Below are 26,536 nucleotides of genomic sequence, written 5' to 3'. Positions count from 1 at the left end.
AAAAATGCCTTGTGGATGCTAGAGGTCAGAGGAGAATGGGCCGACTGATTCAAGCTGATAGAAGAGCAACGTTGACTGAAATAACCACTCGTTACAACCAAGGTATGCAGCAAAGCATTTGTGAAGCCACAACACGCACAACCTTGAGGCGGATGGGCTACAACAGCAGAAGACCCCACCGGGTACCACTCATCTCCACTACAAATAGGAAAAAGAGGCTACAATTTGCACGAGCTCACCAAAATTGGACTGTTGAAGACTGGAAAAATGTTACCTGGTCTGATGAGTCTAGATTTCTGTTGAGACATTCAAATAGTAGAGTCCGAATTTGGCGTAAACAGAATGAGAACATGTATCCATCATGTCTTGTTACCACTGTGCAGGCTGGTGGTGGTGGTGTAATGGTGTGGGGGATGTTTTCTGGGCACACTTTAGGCCCCTTAGTGCCAATTTGGCATCGTTTAAATGCCACGGGCTACCTGAGCATTGTTTCTGACCATGTCCATCCCTTCATGACCACCATGTACCCATCCTCTGATGGCTACTTCCAGCAGGATAATGCACCATGTCACAAAGCTCGAATTATTTCAAATTGGTTTCTTGAACATGACAAAGAGTTCACTGTACTAAAATGGCCCCCACAGTCACCAGATCTCAACCCAATAGAGCATCTTTGGGATGTGGTGGAACGGGAGCTTGGTGCCCTGGATGTGCATCCCTCAAATCTCCATCAACTGCAAGATGCTATCCTATCAATATGGGCCAACATTTCTAAAGAATGCTATCAGCACCTTGTTGAATCAATGCCACGTAGAATTAAGGCAGTTCTGAAGGGAAAAGGGGGTCCAACACCGTATTAGTATGGTGTTCCTAATAATTCTTTAGGTGAGTGTATATATATATATATATATATATAGTCATGTCCATAAATATTGGGACAGCGGCACAATTCTAACATTTTTGGCTCTATACACCACCACAATGGATTTGAAATGAAACAAACAAGATGTGCTTTAACTGCAGACTGTCAGCTTTAATTTGAGGGTATTTACATCCAAATCAGGTGAACGGTGTAGGAATTACAACAGTTTGCATATGTGCCTCCCACTTGTTAAGGGGCCAAAAGTAATGGGACAATTGGCTTCTCAGCTGTTCCATGGCCAGGTGTGTGTTATTCCCTCATTATCCCAATTACAATGAGCAGATAAAAGGTCCAGAGTTCATTTCAAGTGTGCTATTTGCATTTGGAATCTGTTGCTGTCAACTCTCAAGATGAGATCCAAAGAGCTGTCACTATCAGTGAAGCAAGCCATCATTAGGCTGAAAAAACACAACAAACCCATCAGAGAGATAGCAAAAACATTAGGCGTGGCCATAACAACTGTTTGGAACATTCTTAAAAAGAAGGAACGCACCGGTGAGCTCAGCAACACCAAAAGACCCGGAGGACCACGGAAAACAACTGTGGTGGATGACCAAAGAATCCTTTCCCTGGTAAAGGAAACACCCTTCACAACAGTTGGCCAGATCAAGAACACTCTCCAGGAGGTAGGTGTATGTGTGTCAAAGTCAACAATCAAGAGAAGACTTCACCAGAGTGAATACAGAGGGTTCACCACAAGATGTAAACCATTGGTGAGCCTCAAAAACAGGAAGGCCAGATTAGAGTTTGCCAAACGACATCTAAAAAAGCCTTCACAGTTCTGGAACAACATCCTATGGATAGATGAGACCAAGATCAACTTGTACCAGAGTGATGGGAAGAGAAGAGTATGGAGAAGGAAAGGAAGTGCTCATGATCCTAAGCATACCACCTCATCAGTGAAGCATGGTGGGGGGTAGTGTCATGGCGTGGGCATGTATGGCTGCCAATGGAACTGGTTCTCTTGTATTTATTGATGTGACTGCTGACAAAAGCAGCAGGATGAATTCTGAAGTGTTTCGGGCAATATTATCTGCTCATATTCAGCCAAATGCTTCAGAACTCATTGGACGGCGCTTCACAGTGCAGATGGACAATGACCCAAAGCATACTGCAAAAGAAACCAAAGAGTTTTTTAAGGGAAAGAAGTGGAATGTTATGCAATGGCCAAGTCAATCACCAGACCTGAATCCGATTGAGCATGCATTTCACTTGCTGAAGACAAAACTGAAGGGAAAATGCCCCAAGAACAAGCAGGAACTGAAGACAGTTGCAGTAGAGGCCTGGCAGAGCATCACCAGGGATGAAACCCAGCGTCTGGTGATGTCTATGCGTTCCAGACTTCAGGCTGTAATTGACTGCAAAGGATTTGCAACCAAGTATTAAAAAGGGAAAGTTTGATTTATGATTATTATTCTGTCCCATTACTTTTGGTTCCTTTACAAGTGGGAGGCACATATGCAAACTGTTGTAATTCCTACACCGTTCACCTGATTTGGATGTAAATACCCTCAAATTAAAGCTGACAGTCTGCAGTTAAAGCACATCTTGTTCGTTTCCTTTCAAATCCATTGTGGTGGTGTATAGAGCCAAAAATGTTAGAATTGTGTCGATGTCCCAATATTTATGGACCTGGCTGATAGATATATATATATATATATATATATATATATATATATATATATATTTTTTTTTATATAAATATATAAATATAGAGAGATAGTAGATACTTGAGAAAAGCTCCATTGAGTGAGCTGAAATGTATCGTTACACAAATGGTTGAATTTTAAAACATTTGCTGGACACTTTGGGAGCGCTGCGATTCTTTTGGACAACTATTTACATTAGACAGATATGAGATGATATAGATACAGAAGAAAGAAACAAAGAAAGAAAGAAACAAAGAAAGGATGAACTAAAGAATGATAGATAGATACAGGTGAAACTCGAAAAATTAGAATATCGTGTATTTATTTCAGTAATGCAACTTAAAAGGTGAAACTAACCTATGAGACTCATTACCTGCAAAGCGAGATATTTCAAGCCTTTATTGTTATAATTTGGATGATTATGGCTTATAGCTTATGAAAACCCCAAAGTCTCGATCTCAGGTCCCCTTTGCTCGGGGGGTATGGATTAATTAGCTGACTAGAGGGTGACACTTTGAGCCTAGAACATTTAACCTTTTCACAAAACTCTTGATTTTAAATTGCATTACTGAAATAAATGGACTTTTGCCCGATATTCTCATTTTCCGAGTTCCACCTGTAGACAGACAAGCCTGGTGGATGAGATGTGAAAACACACAGAAAGCGTTTCCCTGCTCCCCTCTTCTGATGGAACTTTGTATCCCGCTGTAGAATACGCAGAAGACTGGATTTGTTATCGACTCAAAGACAAGTTCACTAAACAAATAACATTAGGTGACGACTAATATTTGTGTCTACAAAGAAACTCAAAGAACACCCTTCAGGCTTCTCAGAAAGAACGGGTTATTATAATCCAGCATAAACTCATATAAAAAGCCATTATTGTAAGTCTCATGGAAGAATCCAATTGTCCATCATGTGTCTAGATATCTATCATCTACATAAATAAGAAAATCCTAAAACCAAGAGAATGTCCACTACGAGCGCAATATCAATGCCACTACCTCCCAACAGTGAACATGATGAGATGAGAGGCTCTTCATCAGAGACAATCCTGAAGTCCAAACAAAGAATCCAACGGGGTCACAGATGGGAATCTTCTCTCCACAGAAGCTAGTCCACCAATGCCAAGATCTGCCCCCAACCTGCCAGGGCTGGAGCTGCCTTGTCAGTAGAGGAGCCAATCAATGAGAACAGCAGTACCACTGCCCCCTCCTCACAATGAAGTCATCCATGTCTTCCCATGTTCCAGCTGGTATCCTACCTCTGCCCGCCCCCCTGGAACCTTGTCACAGCTGCCCCTAGAAGAACGCCCAGATGCTTTGTCATGAAGACCTGCTGACCCCACATCTGGGTGTAAATCCTAATTCCCACCTGGGAACTGGAATATTCCTGTAATCTGGAAATCATGGATGACTAAGATCTAATGAAACAATCCAACAAGTCTGAGCACGGTGAAGTATCAGAAGCTGAAGGAAGAAGCTTTACATCTGAGGGCCATGGTCATACATGAAGAATGCTACATCTGATCAGTGATCAATACACACAGTGCAGGGTGTGAGCTGGGGACATGCTCCTTTGGGCTAGCCTGGTCACAAGAGGTTCGGTACATACCGTATACAACAGGCTCGGTACATACCGTATACAAGAGGCTCGGTACATACCGTATACAAGAGGCTCGGTACATACCGTATACAACAGGCTCGGTACATACCGTATACAAGAGCCTCGGTACATACCGTATACAACAGGCTCGGTACATACCGTATACAAGAGCCTCGGTATATAATGTAGGGCTCAGTGTATACAAGCAGCTTGGTAAATAGCATATATCAGAGGCTCGGCATACACCGTATATAAGATGCTCGGTATATACCATATATAAGATGCTTGGCATACACGGTATATAAGATGCTCGGCATACACCATATATAAGATGCTCGGCATACACCGTATATAAGATGCTCGGCATACACCGTATATAAGATGCTTGGCATACACCGTATATAAGATGCTTGGCATACACCGTATATAAGATGCTCGGCATACACCGTATATAAGATCCTCGGCATACACCGTATATAAGATGCTCGGCATACACCGTATATAAGATGCTCGGCATACACCGTATATAAGATGCTCGGCATACACCGTATATAAGATGCTCGGCATACACCGTATATAAGATGCTTGGCATACACCGTATATAAGATGCTTGGTATATACCCGGTATATAAGATGCTTGGCATACACGGTATATAAGATGCTCGGCATACACTGTATATAAGATGCTTGGCATACACCGTATATAAGATGCTCGGCATACACCGTATATAAGATGCTTGGCATACACCGTATATAAGATGCTTGGCATACACCGTATATAAGATGCTTGGCATACACCGTATATAAGATCCTCGGCATACACCGTATATAAGATGCTCGGCATACACCGTATATAAGATGCTCGGCATACACCGTATATAAGATGCTCGGCATACACCGTATATAAGATGCTCGGCATACACCGTATTTAAGATGCTCGGCATACACCGTATATAAGATGCTCGGCATACACCGTATATAAGATGCTCGGCATACACCGTATATAAGATGCTTGGCATACACGGTTCCTGAGCCTCTCTCCTCTATTAGGGTGAGGCCGTCAGGGCGGTAGTCTACAGGGTAGATGAGGTGGTGTGAAAAGACCACAATGTAACAGCTACAGCCTGAGAAGTAGCAGGAGTGGCATCATCTACTGTCTAGAATGAGAGTGTGGGCAGAGGTGGCATAATCTATACTGTATATAATAAGAGGGGCTTCATAAGAGGAGCAGTGTGGGCATGATCTATACTGCATGGAATAATAGGAGCAATCTTGGCATCATTGATGATATAGATATTAGTGCCATGATCTATACTGTATAGATGACATGATAAGAGGAGCATCAGTGGCATGGTCTGTACTGTATATAATGGGGGGCATTATATGAGGACCAGTGTGGGCATCAGTGGCATGGTCTGTACTGTATATAATGAGGGGCATTATATGAGGACCAGTGTGGGCATCAGTGGCATGGTCTGTACTGTATATAATGGGGGGCATTATATGAGGACCAGTGTGGGCATCAGTGGCATGGTCTGTACTGTATATAATGAGGGGCATTATATGAGGACCAGTGTGGGCATCAGTGGCATGGTCTGTACTGTATATAATGGGGGCATTATATGAGGACCAGTGTGGGCATCAGTGGCATGGTCTGTACTGTATATAATGGGGGCATTATATGAGGACCAGTGTGGGCATCAGTGGCATGGTCTGTACTGTATATAATGGGGGCATTATATGAGGACCAGTGTGGGCATCAGTGGCATGGTCTGTACTTTATATAATGAGGGGCATTATATGAGGACCAGTGTGGGCATCAGTGGCATGGTCTGTACTGTATATAATGGGGGGCATTATATGAGGACCAGTGTGGGCATCAGTGGCATGGTCTGTACTGTATATAATGAGGGGCATTATATGAGGACCAGTGTGGGCATCAGTGGCATGGTCTGTACTGTATATAATGAGGGGCATTATATGAGGACCAGTGTGGGCATCAGTGGCATGGTCTGTACTGTATATAATGGGGGGCATTATATGAGGACCAGTGTGGGCATCACTCAGTGGCATGATACACAGAGCTTTAGGTGCCAGGATGAATTCTGTATAGGTGCCAGTAGCAGACACTGTAAGAGATGCAGTCTGGGCATGGTAGATGATAGATGGGTGATGCCACCAGCAGGCATGGTATCAGGAGGATGATGGGGGTGATGGCCGTCTAGGAGGAGGAAGAAGAGGAATCACATCTCCCAATAAGGCAATGTATGGAGGAGACATCCCTGGTGCCAGCGTGGGCTCCATCCCTGAATGAATGAGCAGGGCTGTGCTGCACGCTGTGCCGGGAGGGTGGGGGAGCAGGCAGCGTGCTGCCAGGGAAGAACAGAGCCCCCTCCTCCTCCCTGCCACACTCCGGGCAGCCCCCTCCATCACCTACCGTTTGAGGTCCTTGGCCACCATGTTGGCCACCATACCCTCCTCAGGACGGATCCCAGGCAATGATGACCGGAGAGGTGTAGCCCACATCGGCCAGCCAGCAGGCAGAGCCCCGGACACTGGCACCGCCGAGCACCCCACTCTCCACGCAGCCGGTCTCTACGCCCCGCCCCCTGCTCAGTCCACCACTCGCGTGCCCGCCCCCGCCGTGACGTCAGCCACCTCACGCCAATCATCCACATACACCCGAGGGAAGCCGGCCGCGTGATTGACGTCCCCGACGGCCCCGCCCCTTTCCTGCTTAACCGGTTCATCACCTGTGGAGAGAGAAGACGCGGCGGTGACGCAAGTGCCTGGTTAAGGAAATATTAGTATTCATTTATTATATTCATAATTAAGAAGAAATCTTCTGAGGAAAGGTTACTTTAAGGGTTGGAATCTAACAACTGTGGTACAAGAAGCAGAAGAACCCCAAAAATGTGTTAACCACCCCATATCGGGCCCAGTGGGATCCAAACTACAACTCCCAATATTTCAGGACAATGCTGGGAGTTGGGAGCTTGGTGCGCCCTAGTGTCCCCCATCCCCTTTCACACTCGCGTTTTGGGCGGATCCGTCATGGATCTGCAAAAACGGATCCGTTACAACAATACAACCGCATGCATCCGTTGTATTATGTCTTCTATAGCCATGACGGATGAGCGAATCGACTTCGGATGAAACAGCCAAAGTCAATCCACATAAAACCTTGTTCTAATACAGTACGGAGCAGGAGCGCGGTACAGAACTACAATGTATTGGCTCCGATGAGCTGAAGTCTCCTGCGCCGTACTGTATTAGAACAAAGCTTTATGCGAATCGAATTCGGATGTTTCATCCAAAGTTGATTTGCTCATCCCTAATGACCATTTAACAACCATTTAAAGTCAGTGGGAGACGGATCCGTTTTCTATTGTGCCAGATTGTGTCAGAGAAAACGGATCCGTCCCCATTGACTTACATTGTGCGTCAGAACAGATGCGTTTGGCTCAGTTTCGTCAGGCGGACACCAAAACTCTGCAGGCAGCGTTTTGGTGTCCGCCTTCAGAGCGGAATGGAGACTGATCGGAGGCAAACTGCTGCATTCTGAGCGGATCCTTTTCCATTTAGAATGCATTAGGGCAAAACTGATCCGTTTAGGACCGCGTGTGAGAGCCCTGAACGGATCTAAAATACAGAAAGCCAAAACGCCAGTGTGAAAGTAGCCGTACATTTGCCTGTGTCTGGATTGTCCGGGTCCTGCCATAATTGCATTCAGGAATAGCTGACTTATTTTTATCTATCTATCTGTCTGTCTATCTCCTATCTATCTATCTCATATCTATCTATCTATCTATCTATCTATCTATCATCTATCTCTATCTATCTAAATATCTATCTCATATCTATCTATCTGTCTATTATCTATCTATCCATTTATCTATCTATCTAATATCTATCTATCTATCTTTCTATCTCATATCTATCTATCTATCTATCTATCTATTATCTATCTATCTATCTATCTATCTATCTATCTATCTATCTATCTATCTATCTCTCTTATCTATCTATCTATCTATCTATCTATCTATCTATCTATCTATCTATCTATCTATCTATCTATCTATCTATCTATCTATCTATCTATCTCTCTTATCTATCTATCTATCTATCTATCTATCTATCTATCTATCTATCTATCTATCTATCTCATATCTATCTATCTATCTATCTATTATCTATCTATCTATCTATCTATCTATCTATCTATCTCATATCTATCTATCTATCTATCTATCTATCTATCTATCTATCTATTATCTATCTATCTATCTATCTATCTATCTATCTATCTATCTATCTATCTATTATCTATCTATCTATCTATCTCATATCTATCTATCTCATATCTATCTATCTATCTATCTATCTATCTATCTATCTATCTATCTATCTATCTATCTATCTATGCCTGGCCCTGCCACGTGGTGAGCGCAGTGACATCATCAAAGGTCCTTTTGCAGGTCCTGAAAGAAGAAGAAAGAAGATTATGCCGGCTGCGCGATCAAGTGTTTAAGGTGAGTTAATTTTTTACATTTTTTAACCCCTCAATCGACATTTTAGTAAGCATTCTGTATTAAGAATGCTATTATTTTTCTACAGAACACCTAACCCAAACCCAAACTTCTGTGAAGAAGTCCGGTTCGGGTCTGGGTACCACATTCAGTTTTTTAAATTGCGTGCGTACTCGCGTGGGTTTCCCGCAATGAACACGCGACGCATCCAGAGCAAATCCGAGACGCCCGTGTGAAGGAGGCCTTACAGGGAAATTTCCCGGTGGGCCGATGCCCAGGGGGCCGCCTGAGCCCTCCTCACAGCCAGCCAGTGAACGTTTTTGGGGATGTATTTTGTGCTGTTTGCTGCAGTATTTTGTGATGGACTGTGGTATTTGGCTCTGTTGGGGTGGTATAATGTGCCACAATATGATATTGCTGGCCCTGCCTTCATCAATTTGAACCCGACTACAAAACGGGGCCACTTTAAGTATTTTTTCCACGGCCACTTTAAGTTCCCAGTCCGCCCCTGCTGGCCACAACTTCCCCTGATAATGATAACTAGAGATGAGCGAATCGAAGTTGACAAAGTGGAATTCGACCTGAATTTCAGGAAAAATGTGATTCACAGCTAATCCGAATTTCCTCACTCTTCGTGGTAACGAATCAAATTTTTTCCTAAAATGGCTGCTGTACATGTGAGGACATGAAGCAAGGAAATCTGGGAAGGCGGGATCACCCATAATTCCATGCATGCAGCCAATCAGCAGCCAGCCAGCCAACCCTATGATGTCACAGCCCTATAAATAGCCTCTGCCATCTTGGATTCTGCCATTTTCCAGTGTACTTAGTGCAGTGAGAGACATCAGCAGGCGCTAGCAACAGTGCTAGGAAAGACTTTATTGTGCTAAAAAAAATATTTACAAGGTGTAGGGAAAGGATAGGGAGCAATCATTCCACTGCATTTATGTTGAGCAGGGTTCAGTAGGGGAGGTTACAGCCTGGGTAATAGGAACAATCCTATTACACCTTGCTGGACTGACTGGGGATCCAAATTGCCATTATACTGCTCTGTCATTCCAGCAAACTATTCTTGTTATTGGAGTGCAAGTGCTAATTGATACAGCCATTAACAGGGTTTATTACAAGGAAATATTTCTAAGTCTTATTTGTCCTTGTGCGGTGCAGTTATATGTTCTAAAGCCTTTGGTGGCGTGTGCGAAAATTTCAGCCCTTTTTGTCGTGTATTAGTGGCAAAAGAAAAATATATTTGCCATTCAGCGGTGCAGTTATATGTTATAAAAGCATTTTTGTCATGTATTAGTGGCAAAATAAATTTGCCGTTCAGCGGTGCAGTTATATGTTCTAAAGGCTTTTGTGGCGTGTATAAGTGGAAAAAGAAAAAAATATTTGCCGTTCAGCGGTGCAGTTATATGTTCTAAAGCCTTTTGTGGCGTGTATAAGTGGAAAAAGAAAAATATATTTGCTGTTCAGCGGTCCAGTTATATGTTCTAAAGCCCTTTTTGTCGTGTAATAGTGGGAAAAAAAGGGCTTATTAGCCGTTGTGTGATGAAGTGAGAAAATTCCAAACTTTTTTGGGGTGTTATAATTTGCTTTTTATTTATTTATTTGATCTAACAGTATGTCAGACAGAGAAGTGCCAGGCCCTGCACAGGGGAGTGGCAGAGGCCTAATTGTTTCTGGCGCAGGCAGAGGTCGCAGCAGAGTAAAGGACCGTGGCAGCAGGGGCCACTTCGAGAGGCCTGAGCTCCCAGTGTCAGCTAGCGGTCGTGTCTTGACCAGCAGCCCAGCTGTTCTTGAATGGTTGACTCGATTTTCGACTTCGTCGCAAGTGACTTCGGACACCCCCAGCCAAGAGTCAGTGGTTTCGTCAGACACAACCCTGAGTTGGCAATGTGGCCTGGGAGCAGGCCCTGTGCCCTTACCTGTCCTCAACCTGCCTCTGTCCTTTTCTGTTCCCAGCCAGAGAAGTATTGCATGCTGTGGGCTCAGCTCCACTATACGGTGAGGACGGGCTACTAGAAGACAGTCAGCACTACTGGCAAGCCAAGATGTGGAGGAGACATCCGCCGCTTCCTCCTGTAGGCGGCAAGCAGTGATGAGGAGAGTGGCATGGGAGCTGGTGTTGCAAGCGGTCAGGCTCCTGACCCAGAGACGGTTGAGGAGGATATCAGTGATGTGCAGACAGTACTCGACGATTATGATGTAGCTGATCGCACTTGGGAGCCGGGTGACAAAGGGGCTTTATCATCATCGGGAGAAGAGGGTGGCAGCTTGCTTGCCAGCAAGTCGGTAGCGTGGCCGGGAGTCAGCATGGAGGCACCAGTGGGATGTCGGAAGCCAAACATGCCCAGGTTAGACCACCCGCCTTGCAGGAGCCTACCTGCCCAGGAAGTAGCGGTGCACGGGTTCACGGAGGCAGCGGCGGTAGCAGTCAGTTAGTGTGTAGTGTTGGGGGTAAAATCACCTACTCACTGGTGTGGCAGTTTTTTGTTAAGCCGACGAAGGAGGTGAACATGGCCATATGTAGAATCTGTGGGCAGAAGGTGAAGTGTGGCCAGGGTGTCAATGTTGGCACCACGGCCCTGCGTCAATATATGCAGCGTCACATCAAAGTGGCCTGGGAGAACCGTGGCTCAGATGTGGTGGTCCAGTCTGCCGCAGCAACCGCTTCATCACCCAGTGGCATGCAGCTGATTTAAGGCAGTTAAGGCTCCACCACCTCAGCCGAAGGGAGCTGTCTGTCCTTCCCATCATCTGCTGGTCCTGATGCTCCTGCTTCTCGCCCTCCTACTCCCCGTCAGTCATTCCGTCAGCAATCGATCACCGAAGCGATTGCCAAGAGACTACAGTATCCAACGGCGCAGAAGCTGAACCTGCAAGCTGAACCTGCTCCTGTCCAAGTTGCTGGTGCTGCAGTCCCTCTCTTTCCAAGTGGTGGACTCTGCACCTTTCAGAGAACTGATGGCTTGTGCCGAGCCAAGGTGGAGAGTCCTAAGCCTTCATTTCTTTGCCAAAAAGGCAGTACCAGCCCTCCACACACATGTAGAACAGAAGGTGGGCCAGTCCTTGAGCCTGTCGGTGTCTGCTAAAGTGCACGGCAGCGCCAACGTGTGTAGCTGTAACTAAGGTCAGGGACAATACATGTCCTTTGCAGCCCACTGGGTGAATGTGGTTCCTGCACAGCCACACCAGCAACTTGGCCAGGTGATGCCACGTCTGCCTCCATGTTCTCACGCCGTTGGTCCTGCGACAATGTCCGCCTCTGCCTCCTCATCCTCCACTGTGTCCTCAACCTCCACTGCAGGGACAATTCACAGTGCCCCTCCAGCATACCACATGTTCAGGGCACGCCGATGTCATGCTGTTCTGCACCTCGTTTGCCTGGGAGAACAGAGTCACACAGGGGAGGAATTGGTCCGTGTCCTTCATCAAGAAATCGAATCCTGGCTTTCTCTGCGACAACTAAAAATCGGAACCATGGTGACTGACAACGGGAAGAACATGGTGTTGGCGCTACATCAAGGAGGGCTGAGCCATGCGCCCTGCATGGCACACGTGTTCAATCTGGTTGTCAAGCGGTTCCTGAAGTCTTCCACCCATCTGCAAGACATCCTAAAAATGGCCAGGAAACTTTGCATGCACTTCAGCCACCGCAAAACACACCCTCCTTGAGCTGCAGCGGCAGAACGGCATCCCCAAACATAGGCTGATATGCAACGTTTCCACCCTTTGGAATTCCACCCTCCATATGTTGGACCTACTATATGAATAGAGAAAGGCCATAAATGATTTCTTGATGATCCAAGCGGACAGGAGTACTCCCCTGTGTAACTTCGATGTCAGCCAGTGGCAGCTCATGCGTGACACCTGCCGTTTGCTCAGGCCCTTTTATTATTCATGTTATTTGTCAGTCTCCAGGACTACGGGATGAACAACGTCATTCCACTGCTTTATGTCTAAAGACGTGGCGCCTAGATCTCATGGCCACATGAGCCCTTTGGGGGCTGAACTGGAGGAGGAGGAGGACATTGAAGCACAAGCAATGTGTAGCGAAATGGGTGGTTTTTCTACATAGGTGACAGGAGAGGAGGAGCAGAAGCAGCCAGAGGAGCCACAGGGCGATGAGGAAGACGAGACAGAGGACCCAGACACACCGTGGCAGTATGCAGTGGAGATGAAGGCAGGGAGTCCCTCCGAGTCACTTGCACAAATGGCCCAATGCATGCTCACTTGCTTGCGTAGTGACAGCCGAATTGTCACCATTCGGCAGAGGGATGACTTCTGGCTCTCCACCTTGTTGGACCCTCGCTACCGGTCCAAAATGGGGGCCTTTTTTACACCCGCTGAGAGGGAGGAAAAACTGAACTACTATAGAGACATCCTAGTCATCAGTTGGCCGCGGCCTATCTGCGCTATTGTCCATCCTCTCGCAGGTCTGACCGGGGGGGGCTCTCTGCACTCACGTTCCACTGCCATGGCTGCTGCGGAGGGGTGGGGTGGCAGGAGCAGTACCAGCTCCATCAGCAGCAGCCTGAGTCTAGAGTCGCTGAGGAGCAGCTTTCTTCACCCGCATAGTGAAGAAACTACTCACCAGCAGCTAGACATAGAGCAGAACCTGAACCAGCAGGTGGTGGCATACTTGGAGTGCTGCCTGCCAGCCGTCATTGAAGATCCGCTGGACTAATGGGCAGCCATACTGGATTTGTGACCGCAACTGGCCGAGTTTGCCCTGGAAAAGCTGTCCTGCCCGGCCAGTAATGTGGCGTCAGAGACTGTATTTAGTGCGGCGGGGGCCATAGTTACCCAATGTGGAGAGACTGACCTTTGTCAAGATGAATCAGGTGTGGATTAGTCAGGATTTCCACCCATCAATGCCTGATGCATCAGACTAGATCATCCATGGTGCCACACCAACACTTTGACAAAAGACACCGGTTTCTTCTGGCTACCTGCCTCAGCTACTATTCTGATGCTGCCACCCGCCTGATGCCACACATCTAATGCCTAGTGCTCCTTCTTACACCCACCATCGTCAGCGGGTACTGTTATTACCACCCACCTCCACACTCTGTCACATTGCCACTCTGTGTCCTCCTGATGCTGCCGCCACCTCCACACTGTCATTGTGCCACTCTGTGGCCTCCTCCTTATGCTGCTGCCGCCACCTTCACACTGTCATTGTGCCACTCTGTGGCCTCCTCATGCTGCTTCCACCTCACCACTATGTCATAGGGCTTATGCTGTTTCCACCCTCCTCACTTCATGACTGGGCCACTATTTTGCCTTTTGGCCTGGCTGATATCAGTATTTATTTGACCCTTCTTCTGATCTGTCAGAAGGAAGGAAAAATGAGACACACAACGGATCCTGTCTGTGTAGCAGCTGTAAGGCCTGTATGGTCCCATCAGAATTGGCTTATGATTTGGTAGCCAAAAGCAGGAGTGGGTACAAAACACAGAAGACTTGCAAATATTCAATTCAAGTGTGATCTCTGTTTTAGATCCACTCCTGTTTTTTCTTGGCATTAGCAATACTGATGGATTACTGACCAAATGCTGACCGAGTGAAGGTGGATGCTTAACAGACAGCATCCGTTTTGTGGGGGTTATTGTTCTGAAGGATCAGAGGAAGGGCAAAATAATCAGTGACGTCAACACAAACTTACTGCTGACACCATCTCCACTCTGTCAGGGGGCTCTACTTGTATAAGCGTTTAATAGAACAGGTTCTGTAGACATCTATGTGGAATCAGCTGAAGACGGTGTAAAAGGAGTGCGCTTCTTCTTGGAGCTAACATGACCTGTAAGGCTGAGCTCATACTTGAGTTATTTGTTCAGTTTTGGCCCCGTGACTGCCCAAATAAGTGAACTAAGAGCGACGCCTGTCATCTGCTTGTCATACTGACTGACAGTATTATTTCCCTACCACAGCAGCTTCCCTATGCGTGTTACTGCAAGGCACAGTGTTCTACACCCCTATAAAGGCTCTCTGAAGCCAGGAAATAGCAGTTTTTAGCGCGATTCGCCGCAAATAAATTCGGAATGAAACTTTTTTTTTCTGAAGATTTGGCGAACCGGCCGAATCGAATTTTTAAAAAATTTGCTCATCTTTAATGATAACAGCTGGTTACCAGTGTATTTCAGCAGCCACGGACCCAGCTGATTCAGCTGTTTTTATTTTAGAAGGGGTTGTGAGACTTCCTTGAAGGTAAAAAAGGAGGGTTTTGTTGTATATTGTACTGTGGATTCACAGTGGATTTCACCTTGCACATTGAAATACTGTAGTAAAATTTGACGTAAAAATCTCTGCATGATAACCAGCATGCTGCAGATCTAAAAAAAAATTCACAGCATGCTCATTTTGGTCCAAAATCTGTACTGCTAATGCAGTAATTAATCTATCTTTAGGATTTGCAGCGGCGCCAGAACTAGGCATCGGGACTGCATAGCTCCGTGCACTGTGTAGTTCATGTGCGCTGCTCCCATCCAAGTGAATGGAAGAAGCACTGTACTAACCAGGTATGATCTCTGTGCTTCAGGTGAATGGGAGCAGTGCTGCAGTTACCAGGTCGCTACGCTTCCCGTGACTGGGAGCAGCCTGCAGTAACCAGGAACACTAATACAGAGTGTAGTCAGCTATGTAGTGCCGGTGCCTGGTTCCAGTGCCTCAGCTAGCAAAATCAGATGATCACTGTGGGTACAGGAAGTCGGACCTGACATTAATGACCCACATTAAATTATTCTCTTCTATTTCATGGGATTTTTCTCTATTTATAGTGGTGATCCAGTAGATCTCATCCTTTGCCCTTTCACACATAGCAATTATCGCTTTATTTTCAGCCAGGTTGCAGTCAAAACAGCTAAATATATGACTAGCTTCAGGCGCCATTCATATGTAAAGATTTCTATTCATATGGTGTATGCAGGTGTTTATAGAGTTGACATTTCCTCTTTCCTCACATTTACAGCACATAACAATAGAAATATAAAGAAATGTGCCATTCATGGCATAGATTTACACTGCTGAAACCTACAGAAGACCAGAAATGACCACAGCTGTAAATTGCAAGATGGAAATGTAGAAATCTCCTATTTTTTTGTCCAGTTTTTTAAAATCTTTTCTAACGTGGATAGGGCTTAGTTGATTTCCACTTAACGCCTGTATAGGGAAAGGTCATTAAAGGGGTTTTCAACGTTTTTGATACCGATAACCTATCCTCAGGATCTGATTGGTGGGGGTCCAACACCGGGGACTCCTGCCGATCAGCTGTTTGAGAAGGCACTGGCGCTCCTGTGAGCAGCTTACCAAGCGCCGCGCCGTGCATGCACTTCAATGGGGCTGAGCGCAATACCGAGTACAGCGACTATACAATGTGCTTGGTGAGCTATGAGAAGGCTGCAGCGCTCACAGGAGCGCTGGTGCCTTCTCAGACGGCTGATCGGTGGGGGTCCCGGGTGTTGGACCCTCACCGATTAGATATCAAAATCTTAGAAAACCCCTTTAAATGGGTTGTTCCATCTGGAAATTTATGGTATAGTGATGGTATATGTCATAAACATCTGATAAGTGCGGGTCCTACTTGTGGGACCAATTCCGATCTGAAGAAGGGGCCACCAACACGAACAAAGAGCACACTGCACAGGCTTTTTCATTCACTGCTATGGGACTTCCGAAAATAGCCGAGCAAGCATCCTCAGTTATTTTAAGAAGTTCCATAAGAGTGAATATAAAGGATGCTGTGCGGCCACCCCACTATTCACAGCTATGGGACTCGTGAAAATAGCTCAGCGCTCCACTATTTTCAGAAGTCCCATAGCAGTGAATGGAGAAAGCCAAGCAGGGGTATACCAAAAATATCCTTATGGGACAACCACTTTAACATAAAACCGACATGTTTCCTGGAGAGGGAAAAGAAAATCTGTCATGAATGTAACATAGTGAGTTGCTGCAAAGTAGAAACCATACTATAAGGTCAAACACAAGGAGAACAAACACTTTACAATGTACAACACCCATGTCATAGCTCATACTTTATGTTTGGCTGGGGATTTCCAGTTATTATAAAGGTGACATGTAGCGGGGAACGAGGGCCCTCGTAATGGGGTGTGATACGTTTGGTTGCCAGTGAAGTATGTGGAAAGCTATGATCACATATTTGCATGTACATACTCTTCTCATGTCTTGCACAAATGAAGATATTCAGGAAGTGTTGTGATGGCTTTGCGTGTTCTTTCCTGCTATGACTAGCCAGATGTAAGTTCTCACACACATCTCAGTAGACATCAGCACGAGAGTCTCTTGATTGTAAACCCATGGCTATCAGTACTTTACTTGGTTTATGTCCCCCTGCAAAACACTGACAATGTCACAGATAAGAGGTATTCGGGCTCTTGCACACAGTTGTATTGCAGATCTGTCCCATACAATTTTCACATACATCTATGGGACTGCTCCAGTGTGCCTCGTACACAGAGGTATCTTCTACTTGTAAAGTCTAGATTGTCTGGTACTATATCACGGAGCAGGTAATCTGGTGTGAGATTGTGAAACAGCTATTTCTGCATAATGTATGTACTTAAACTGTCATTTGGCATTCCAGGCACTAGAGGCCACTGTTTTGTAGCTACAGCCAGCACACTCTGAGATTTGAATATACAAAACAGATGATGACTCATGCTGCTGCCTGTGAGTGAACCAGGAAGTGTGTTGATCTGGCATGGTGGTGGAAGGATTGTGCTGTGAGGGACTGAATCCGATTCCATCCTGGCTTGCAGATGTCTGGCAGTTAATGGACACTCAAAAGAAGGAGAGTAGCTGTTATACCCTGACTGAATCCAGCTCTTCTGAAAGAGAGGTTGTCCCAGGAAGACCAGTTCAGTGTGTGGACAGAAGGCCTCATCATCAAGCAAGGCCGCACGTTTGCTAAGAGGTTGGTGGCCATCCCTGGTAGGCTGCATCCTCGGGCCCAGAACGGACCTAGGTCTGAAGATACAGAGACTAGCCTAGGCCTAGCATTAGGTAGTTAGTTAGGATTATATCGTTTTGCTACGCTGTACTGTACTGGACTGCAGCGCAGTCATTGACTTGCAGGCTCTGCTGCGTTTGCCATCGGCTAGGGGTGTCCTCTGTAGCGGCACAGCACGACTTGCAGGCTCTGCTGTGTCCGCCATCGGCTAGGCCTGTGCAGTGGGCAGGGACATTGACTGTGGGTCCGGGGATATAGCGTTTTCTATGCATGTTTGTATTGTTCTTATGTTATCACTCGTCTAAGTAAAGTTTCTGTTCTTGCATAGTAAGCTGGTGTCAGTGTCGCTTTCCTTGTCTGTGACTTCGCTGTATTCTGGGGAGCCCACCCTGGTACGCGGCTTACAACTTGGCATAGTCGGCAGGAAACAGCGACCGTTTTGGACGGGAACACGGCGGGAGATCGTCCCCCGTGCCAGTGGTGCCAGATCAGGACCCAGCCCAGGGTTCACAGGCGCAAGTCCAGCTTGCCCCTAACAATATGGCTACCCCAGCAGGATACTGCGTCATCTGCCAAAGTATGACGGTAACAACATGACATTGCAGGACTGGACTGAAAGGGTGCGAAGTGCGGTTAAAATGTGTAACCTGACCCCCGAACTGCGGGCCGAGGTTGCATTGGGAGACCTAGAGGGCGACGTCAGGCGGACAGTGATGGTAAGGCCTGACTCTGAGAGAGATACCCTAGAAGAAGATATTCTCCCTGCTAGAGAGAGCCCAAGGGGGGGCGGGCCAAAGTGGTACAGTTACGGAGTCACTTCTTTAACCGACCCCAGCGAGAGGGCGAGACCCTGATGCAATATTCCAATGCTCTTCAGGAGACACTGAATGAGATACGACGAGACCCTGAGGCTATGGGCGCCTTCCGGGAGGTGGACCGGCTTCTACGAGATCAGTTCATAGTGGGGCTCTCCAATAAATTCCTACAAGATAAATTACAAGAGATGACCCGAACAATGGCCGATATGACATTCTACAGCGTTTATTTAGCTGCCGTAGAGAGGGAGGAAAAGCCCATACCTGTGGCAGCGAGAGTGGTGAATAGCGTGCATGTTACAAGGGACCGGCCGGGATCTGAAGAATCGGAGTCCTTAAAGGATGTAGTCCAGGCCCTGCGGGCGGAATTGAAAGAGCTTCGGCTGGAAGTGTCCCAGATGAAGGTAGAACCGTCCCGGCCTCCGGAAACTGTCCCCGCAACTCGTGTCACTCCAACCGGAACAACCCCGGTGAGGGGGCCGGGCAGAAGAGGGCCCCTCTGTTGGGTTTGCCGAAAATACGGCCATATGGCCAGAGAGTGCCCAGAACAGGTAGCGTCAGAGCCGACATTAAACTTCTGACTGCTGCAGTAGCTGGGCGTCCTGCGGCGGTGCACCAGAAGTTAAGCCCTCTGCGTGAAGAACGTGATCTGTATGCCAGCAGCCCCGTATTAGAAGCCGAGCTGGAAGCCGAAAGGTTTGCTGCCTAGTTGATACAGGGTCAGAGGGCACTCTAATGCCTTTGGAGTTCTTTGAGAGGCACTTCGGGCATATGATGGAGCCCGAAGATGGGAGCGTCATCAGGCTGACGGCTGACGATAATAGAGAGATGGATGTTCGAGGGATAGTCTGGATGCGGGTCCGACTGTTTGGGCAAGACATCGGCAAGAAAGGGGTCGTGCTGGTGGACTATTGAACTGTTGAAGATCCCACCTCGACAGAAGCGAATATTGATGCTGCCAGTGGGGGCTGGACGACGACTGAATGGACTGGTGCAAGAGAAGATACAAGCGGCACTTCTGCTTTCAGCGGTGCGGTGCGCGCGTCCCGGGAGGAAGATCCACAGATAATGGTATAGTAAGGACCAGCACTCGCTTCAGTAATAATTTCAAATAGATTTAATGGTCACATACAAATGATAAGTGACGCGTGCGTTTCGGCTACTGTGAGCCTTTGTCAAAACATGAATGGACTGGTGGTCCTGATTGAGCCCGCTTATCAAGAAGAAACGCAGATTCGCCCACTGGTAGCCCGGGCCCTTGCCGTTGTGAAAGACGGATGTGTGCCTATACGCTGCTGTAATGTTGAAGACTGTGAGTTAACCGTCCCTGCAAACACCCTGCTGGCCAAAGTTTATGTGTCCGAAGGGGGTATCGCTCGACGAAGGGGCTTTACGCTGCAGCCGTATAAGAGATCAGCCTGGACCTATGCTGTGGAGGTCCATTCAAGGGAAACCCCGACAGCGGAGTGGAATGGTCGAGTGATCATGGCCCGTATGGGGGTGGACTGCAGAACCCTGACCCCGGGGGAACAAAAGCTGCTGGAAGACACCCTCTGGGAATTTCAGGAGGCCTTCTCAAGACATGATGAGGACTTTGGGTGTGCTACTGCCATCGAACATGAAATCCCAACCGGCGATGCTGAGCCGATCAGGGAACGCTACCGGCAGATCCCACCTAAGATGTATCAGGAGGTGAAAGATATGATGGCCAGCATGTTGGAGAACCGGGTGATCCAGGAAAGTCAATGTCCGTGGGCTGCTCCGGTAGTCTTGGTGCGGAAGAAAGACGGGAGTCTCCGGTTCTGCGTGGATTATCGGAAGCTGAATGCTCAGACTCTCCGGGATGCCTACCCCCTTCCGCAGATTGAAGAGTCATTATCAGCCCTAAGCCAAGCTAAGTTCTTCTCAACTCTTGACTTGGCTAGTGGGTACTGGCAGGTGCCGGTGGCCAAGAAGGACAAAGCCAAGACGGCCTTCATTCTACCTATGGGACTGAGTTCAACCGGATGCCCTTCGGCCTCTCCAATGCTCCGGGGACATTCCAGCGATTGATGGAACACTGTCTGGGGGACCTCAACTTCGAATCAGTATTGATATACCTGGATGACATAATAGTGTTCGGGGCCTCCTTTGAAGATCACCTCCAGAAGCTGCGACAAGTCTTGGGACAGCTACAAGACCATGGGCTCAAGATCAAGCCAAAGAAATGCCAGCTGTTCCGACAGCAGATAGAGTACTTAGGACATGTGGTCACCCAGGAGGGGGTAAAACCGACCATCAGCAAGGTGGAGGCCGTTTAGAAGTGACCAGGGCCAAGTACGCTACGGGAGGTACGGGCGTTCGTGGGACTGGCTGGCTACTACAGGAGGATTATACCCAAATTCGCTCATCTGGTGGGCCCATTAAACGAGTTGCTAAGAGGCACGGCTGGGGGCCCGAAGAGACACCCCGTCAACTGGGGGCCCCAGCAGCAAGAGGCCTTTGAAGCGGTGAAAGAGGCGCTGACCAATGCCCCGATCCTGGCTTACGCACGGTTTGATACCCCATTCCTGCTGTATACTGATGGAAGCCTACATGGTCTGGGGGCCGTATTGTCCCAAGTCCAGGATGGATGGGAGAGAGTCATCGCCTATGGGAGCCGGTCCCTAAGAGAATCAGAACGCAACCCTGATAACTATAGCTCCTTTAAACTGGAACTACTGGCACTGGTGTGGGCCATGACTGAAAGGTTTGCAGAATACCTGACTGGTGCAGAAGTGATCGTGATGACGGACAACAACCCGTTGGCACACCTGGAGAATGCCAAGCTCAGCGCACTCGAGCAAAGATGGTTGACCCGCCTCTCTAAGTACCAATACCGCATCAAGTTCCGGTCCGGTAGGGAGAACAGCAACGCCGATGCACTCTCTCGAGTTCCAGTAGGACAGTCGACTCAGAGAGCCGATGAGGAGTTAGAGGATACTGAAAATCCTGACCTTGGTCGCTTACCTCTGTTCCCGGATGTGGCACATTCATATGGGGTGGCGTCTGGAATGACGCTGGTGCTGGGGAAAACGTTGACTGATTGGGAGAAAGTCCAGGATAGCTGCCGGGATTTGTGGAAGGTGAAAGAATGGGTTCGGAGCAAGATCTGGCCTCGGCCAGAAGAACGAGCCCTCCTGACCCCAGAGGGTCAGAAGTTGCTAAGGCAGTGGGACAAGTTGACAATTACTCAGGGTCTCCTGTGCCGGATCATATACTTACAGTCAGAGCTTCAGTACCGGCAACAGATTGTCATTCCCATGTCGTTGGGACCGGAGGCCGCCAGAGAAGCTCATGAAAAGGGAGCTCATTTCGGGAGCGACAAAACGTTCAAGTGGCTCCAACGGCTGGTGTACTGTCCAGATCTGGCCGACATGGTGGCCGCAGCATGTCTTAAGTGTCGATCCTGTGGGTTCAGTAAGAGTACTGAACAGCGGGCTCCTGTGCAGACCATCTGCACCTCAGCGCCCCTAGAACTTCTGATGATCGATTATGTACAGATCGGATATTATACCTTGGGACACTCGTACTGTCTAGTTATGACAGATCACTTTACCAAGTATGCAGTGGCTGTGCCCACCAGAGACCAAACCGCAGAGTCGGGCGCCGAAGCTGTCTGTAAACACTTTATACAGGTGTTCGGGTGTCCACGGAGGATGCATTCTGACCAGGGAGCATGCTTTCAGGGTACTCTAATGAATAAACTGTACCAACTGTATGGGATTGAACAATCCTGAACCACTCCATATCACCCACAAGGAAACAGGGGTGTGCGAACGCTTCAATCGCACCTTGCTTCAGATGCTGCGGACTCTGGAAGACAGTCAAAAAGCCCAGTGGCCCGCATACCTACCTGAGTTGATGTGGGCCTATAATAACAGAGTACACAGTACCATCGGATACTCTCCACATATGCTCATGTTTGGACGATTGATTGTTGACTTTGACACACATACACCTACCTCCTGGAGAGTGTTCTTGATCTGGCCAACTGTTGTGAAGGGTGTTTTCTTCACCAGGGAAAGAATTCTTCGGTCATCCACCACAGTTGTTTTCCATGGTCTTCCGGGTCTTTTGGTGTTGCCGAGCTCGCCGATGCGTTCCTTCTTTTTAAGAATGTTCCAAACAGTTGTCTTCGCCACGCCTAATGTTTTTGCTATCTCTCTGATGGGTTTATGTTGTTTTTTCAGGCTAATGATGTCTTGCTTCACTGATAGTGGATCTCATCTTGAGAGTTGACAGCAACAGATTCCAAATGCAAATAGCACACTTGAAATGAACTCTGGACCTTTTATCTGCTCATTGTAATTGGGATAATGAGGGAATAACACACACATCTGGCCATGGAACAGCTGAGAAACCAATTGTTCCATTACTTTTGGTCCCTTAACAAGTGGGAGGCACATATGCAAACTGTTTTAATTCCTACACCGTTCACCTGATTTGGATGTAAATACCCTCAAATTAAAGCTGACAGTCTGCAGTTACAGCACATCTTGTTTGTTTCATTTCAAATCCATTGTGGTGCTGTATAGAGCTAAAAATGTTAGAATTGTGCCGATGTCCCAATATTTATGGACCTGACTGTATCTAATGCCTTGGAAATTCTTTTGTACCCTTCTCCTGACTGATACATTTTAACAATGAGATCCCTCTGTTGCTTTGGAAGCTCTCTGTGGACCATGGCTTTTGCTGTGGGATGCGACTAAGAAAATTTCAGGAAAGACCAACTAGAGCAGCTGACCTTTATTTGGGGTTAATCAGAGGCACTTTAAATGATGGCAGGTGTATGCTGACCCCTATTTAACATGATTTTAAATGTGATTGCTTTTTATGAACACAGCTACATCCCCAGTTATAATGTGTTAATGTGCACAGCATTTATCTTTTCACTGCCTGGAGAAGAGGAAACCCTACAGCTGCTCAATACCTCCAGCCCTGAGTCTGTGCTGCTGATGGTAGAAGGGGTTAAACTTTGCTTGAGAATCCAGTGGGAGGGAGGACACAGGGCAGATAGCTCAGCCAGCAGATTGGCAGTGCAGGGGGCATGGCCAGCAGATCAGGCAGTGCAGGGGGCATGACCAGCAGATCGGGCAGTGCAGGGGGCATGGCCAGCAGATCGGGCAGTGTCGGGGGCACAGCCAGAAGATCGGGCAGTGCAGGGGGCATGGGCTGCAGATTGGGCAGTGCAGAGGGAGTGGCTTGTTGCTCCATCCAGACCAGCCCGCAGAGGCAGACCTGCTTCTCCTGCTCCCTCCAGCTTGTGCACGGAACGTCATCAGAGCAGGGAAAGAAGCTGACATCACAGGTGATGTGATGAGAAAAGGGCCACAGTAGATTAAGTAAGTAAATTGAAAACCCCTCACATTTGATTAGTTAGAAACATACAAAAAACAAAAAAATAACTTGGACAACCCATTTAAAGAGTCCATTCCTCAAGAGTCAGATCTTCTTGGGGTATACGATAGGCTGGTGTATGTTGCCCCATCTTGATAACATAGCAGAGTAACAAAGAGTCCAATGGTGTATCACTTACTCGTCTACTTCTTTTCTTGGCATACTTTTCATAAAGTTGTTTATCTACTGTTTGCCGAGCACCGAGTCCTTGTATCCATGATCTGCGGCTCCCTCTGCCCTCCCACTGCTGTTCAACAGAGCTCTCCCTATACTGTGCATAGGGAGAAAGCTGTCTGCCTGTGATTGTGGGAGTTTGGATTGCAGGCTCATCATCATGAGGACTCCAGCCTCGGCACCCATTGCAGTTAATAAACATCGATATTATAAAAAGTGCAGCAAGAAAAAAGTAAATGACCCTTCGCTAGGACAGCCTAAACCTGATGACACATTTCCTTTAATGTCATGGCTGATTGGTATATACATATATTCAATTTTTTGGAGGACTGTCAACAACCAGCACCAGTGATGAACAAATTTTCGGTCTGATTTGTCCGAATCTGATTCTATTCGGACCCGAATTGATTGTTCCGAATTAAAAATTGCTTCAATCTCCATGAAAAGCTATGCATGACATGCCAGTCTTTCTCTCTCCTATGCAAAAATCTAATTATTAGAAATTCAGATTCTGTACAAACCAATTTTTTTTATAAATTCGGGTTGAATTTTGATTCTGTAAAATTGGTTGGCTCATCTCTACCAGGCTCCAAAGGGCTGAGCAAATCCGAATAAAGGGGCACTTCTAAGGCTGCTGGATCCGTCACTGCCAAGCGCTGCTGGAATTCTGTCTGTCCCCATTTACTGTAATGGGGACCAGCAGAGAGCGCACAGCTGCGTCCGGCAGTGACGTTCCGTATCCGGCAGGCTGTTTCCGGCAAAGAACAACCTCCAGGATCAGCTTAAACGCAGATGTGAAAGAGCTCTAAACCATTTTTGTGTCAATTCCCCATAGAGTTTGGTCAGTGGAAAACTCAAATGTCCCAAAATTTGCATTTCAAGTATTAATGTGTCTCTCATGGATACACATACAGTAGATGCCGTATTAAGCCAAAATCAGTACACGAGATATCAGTGCAGAAAAGTACACAACACATTTCAGGCAAAATTGTTCTTATCCTTAGCTAAACATGTTATCAGCATTAGCAAGTCAGATATGATATCTTTCTCATGACTTCTCACCTAATACAGTAATGGTTCCTGCTATGCGTACCGTCCCGATGCTGTTTTCGTAAAGGGTTAACACTATTTGGAGCCAGTTCTCGTGTGCCATACGTGTGCCTTTGTGTGTTTGTTGACACTGATAACAACCCAGCAGCGGTAACACTAAGTGTGACCCGCGGGGAACCTGACGTGTTATAGAACAGTAATAATTACCGGCCCTAGGAGAGAACGAGGGCTAAAAATGGTCTACGCAACCGCAGACGTAACATGATGTTCTGGAAGCTGGTGCCCGAGTGTAATGTAAAAGGCAAACAAAACTCAGAGCTGAGAACTAAGAGAGCCATTCAAACCTTTCCCTTATATTGTGGTGTTAGTGTATTTTTCCATTGTAGTCTCATGAGAACTCACATAAAAACACGGCTTCAGGGAATGTCGATTTCCCCATATGCAATGTATAGCCTGCAGTTTATGGCTGCTTCTCAATCGTCTCCAGACTGCAGGTCTCCAAAATGGGCCTCCTCTCTCCCTGCCCGACTGATTAACAGGTGATTGTTTCCCCCTCAATGTACTTTTCATCACCTGCGGACCAACACCTCGGAACTACTACCGGCCTCATTCACATGAATGGAGATGTGTTAGGCCTCTTTCACACTTGCGTTGTTGGGATCCGGCATGCACTTCCGTTGCCGGAGGTGCCTGCCGGATCCGTAACAACGCAAGTGTACTGAAAGCATTTGAAGACGGAACCGTCTTCCAAATGCTTTCAGTGTTACTATGGCACCCAGGACGCTATTAAAGTCCTGGTTGCCATAGTAGGAGCGGGGAGCGGGGGAGCGGTATACTTACAGTCCGTGCGGCTCCCGGGGCGCTCCAGAATGACGTCAGAGCGCCCCATGCGCATGGATGACGTGATCCATGTGATCACGTGATCCATGCGCTTGGGGCGCCCTGACGTCACTCTGGAGCGCCCGGGGAGCCGCACGGACGGTAAGTATGCTGCTCCCCTGCTCCCCGCTACACTTACCATGGCTGTCAGGACTTTAGCGTCCCGGCAGCCATGGTAACCATTCAGAAAAAGCTAAATGTCGGATACGGCAATGCGCCGAAACGACGTTTAGCTTAAGGCCGGATCCGGATCAATGCCTTTCAATGGGCATTGATCCCGGATCCGGCCTTGCGGCAAGTCTTCAGGATTTTTGGCCGGAGCAAAAAGCGCAGCATGCTGCGGTATTTTCTCCGGCCAAAAAACGTTCCGTACCGGAACTGAAGACATCCTGATGCATCCTGAACGGATTACTCTCCATTCAGAATGCATTAGGATAATCCTGATCAGTATTCTTCCGGCATAGAGTCCCGACGACGGAACTCTATGCCGGAAGACAATAACGCAAGTGTGAAAGAGCCCTTAG

General features: G+C 47.3%; 1 protein-coding gene across 3 annotated transcripts in view; it reads right to left on the bottom strand.

Moving 5' to 3' along the window:
- Nucleotides 1-6,770, bottom strand: part of MMD (monocyte to macrophage differentiation associated) — a 73,251-nt gene extending 66,481 nt beyond the window's left edge. For 2 of the 3 annotated variants that reach the window (XM_040437734.1, XM_040437736.1), the window contains exon 1: nt 6,614-6,770. In XM_040437734.1, coding sequence (XP_040293668.1) covers nt 6,614-6,702 — 89 coding nt within the window. In that variant the 5' untranslated portion in view covers nt 6,703-6,770. Of the gene's footprint in view, nt 1-3,575; nt 3,680-6,613 lie in introns of those variants that run through there. The other variant, XM_040437735.1, reaches the window with a different exon arrangement.
- Between the last annotated feature and the right edge of the window lie 19,766 nt (nt 6,771-26,536).

This window comes from Bufo bufo, chromosome 6 (genome assembly GCF_905171765.1).
Source record: "Bufo bufo chromosome 6, aBufBuf1.1, whole genome shotgun sequence".
NCBI classification, from domain to species: domain Eukaryota; kingdom Metazoa; phylum Chordata; class Amphibia; order Anura; family Bufonidae; genus Bufo; species Bufo bufo.
This window is presented reverse-complemented; position numbering and strand designations above follow the sequence as displayed.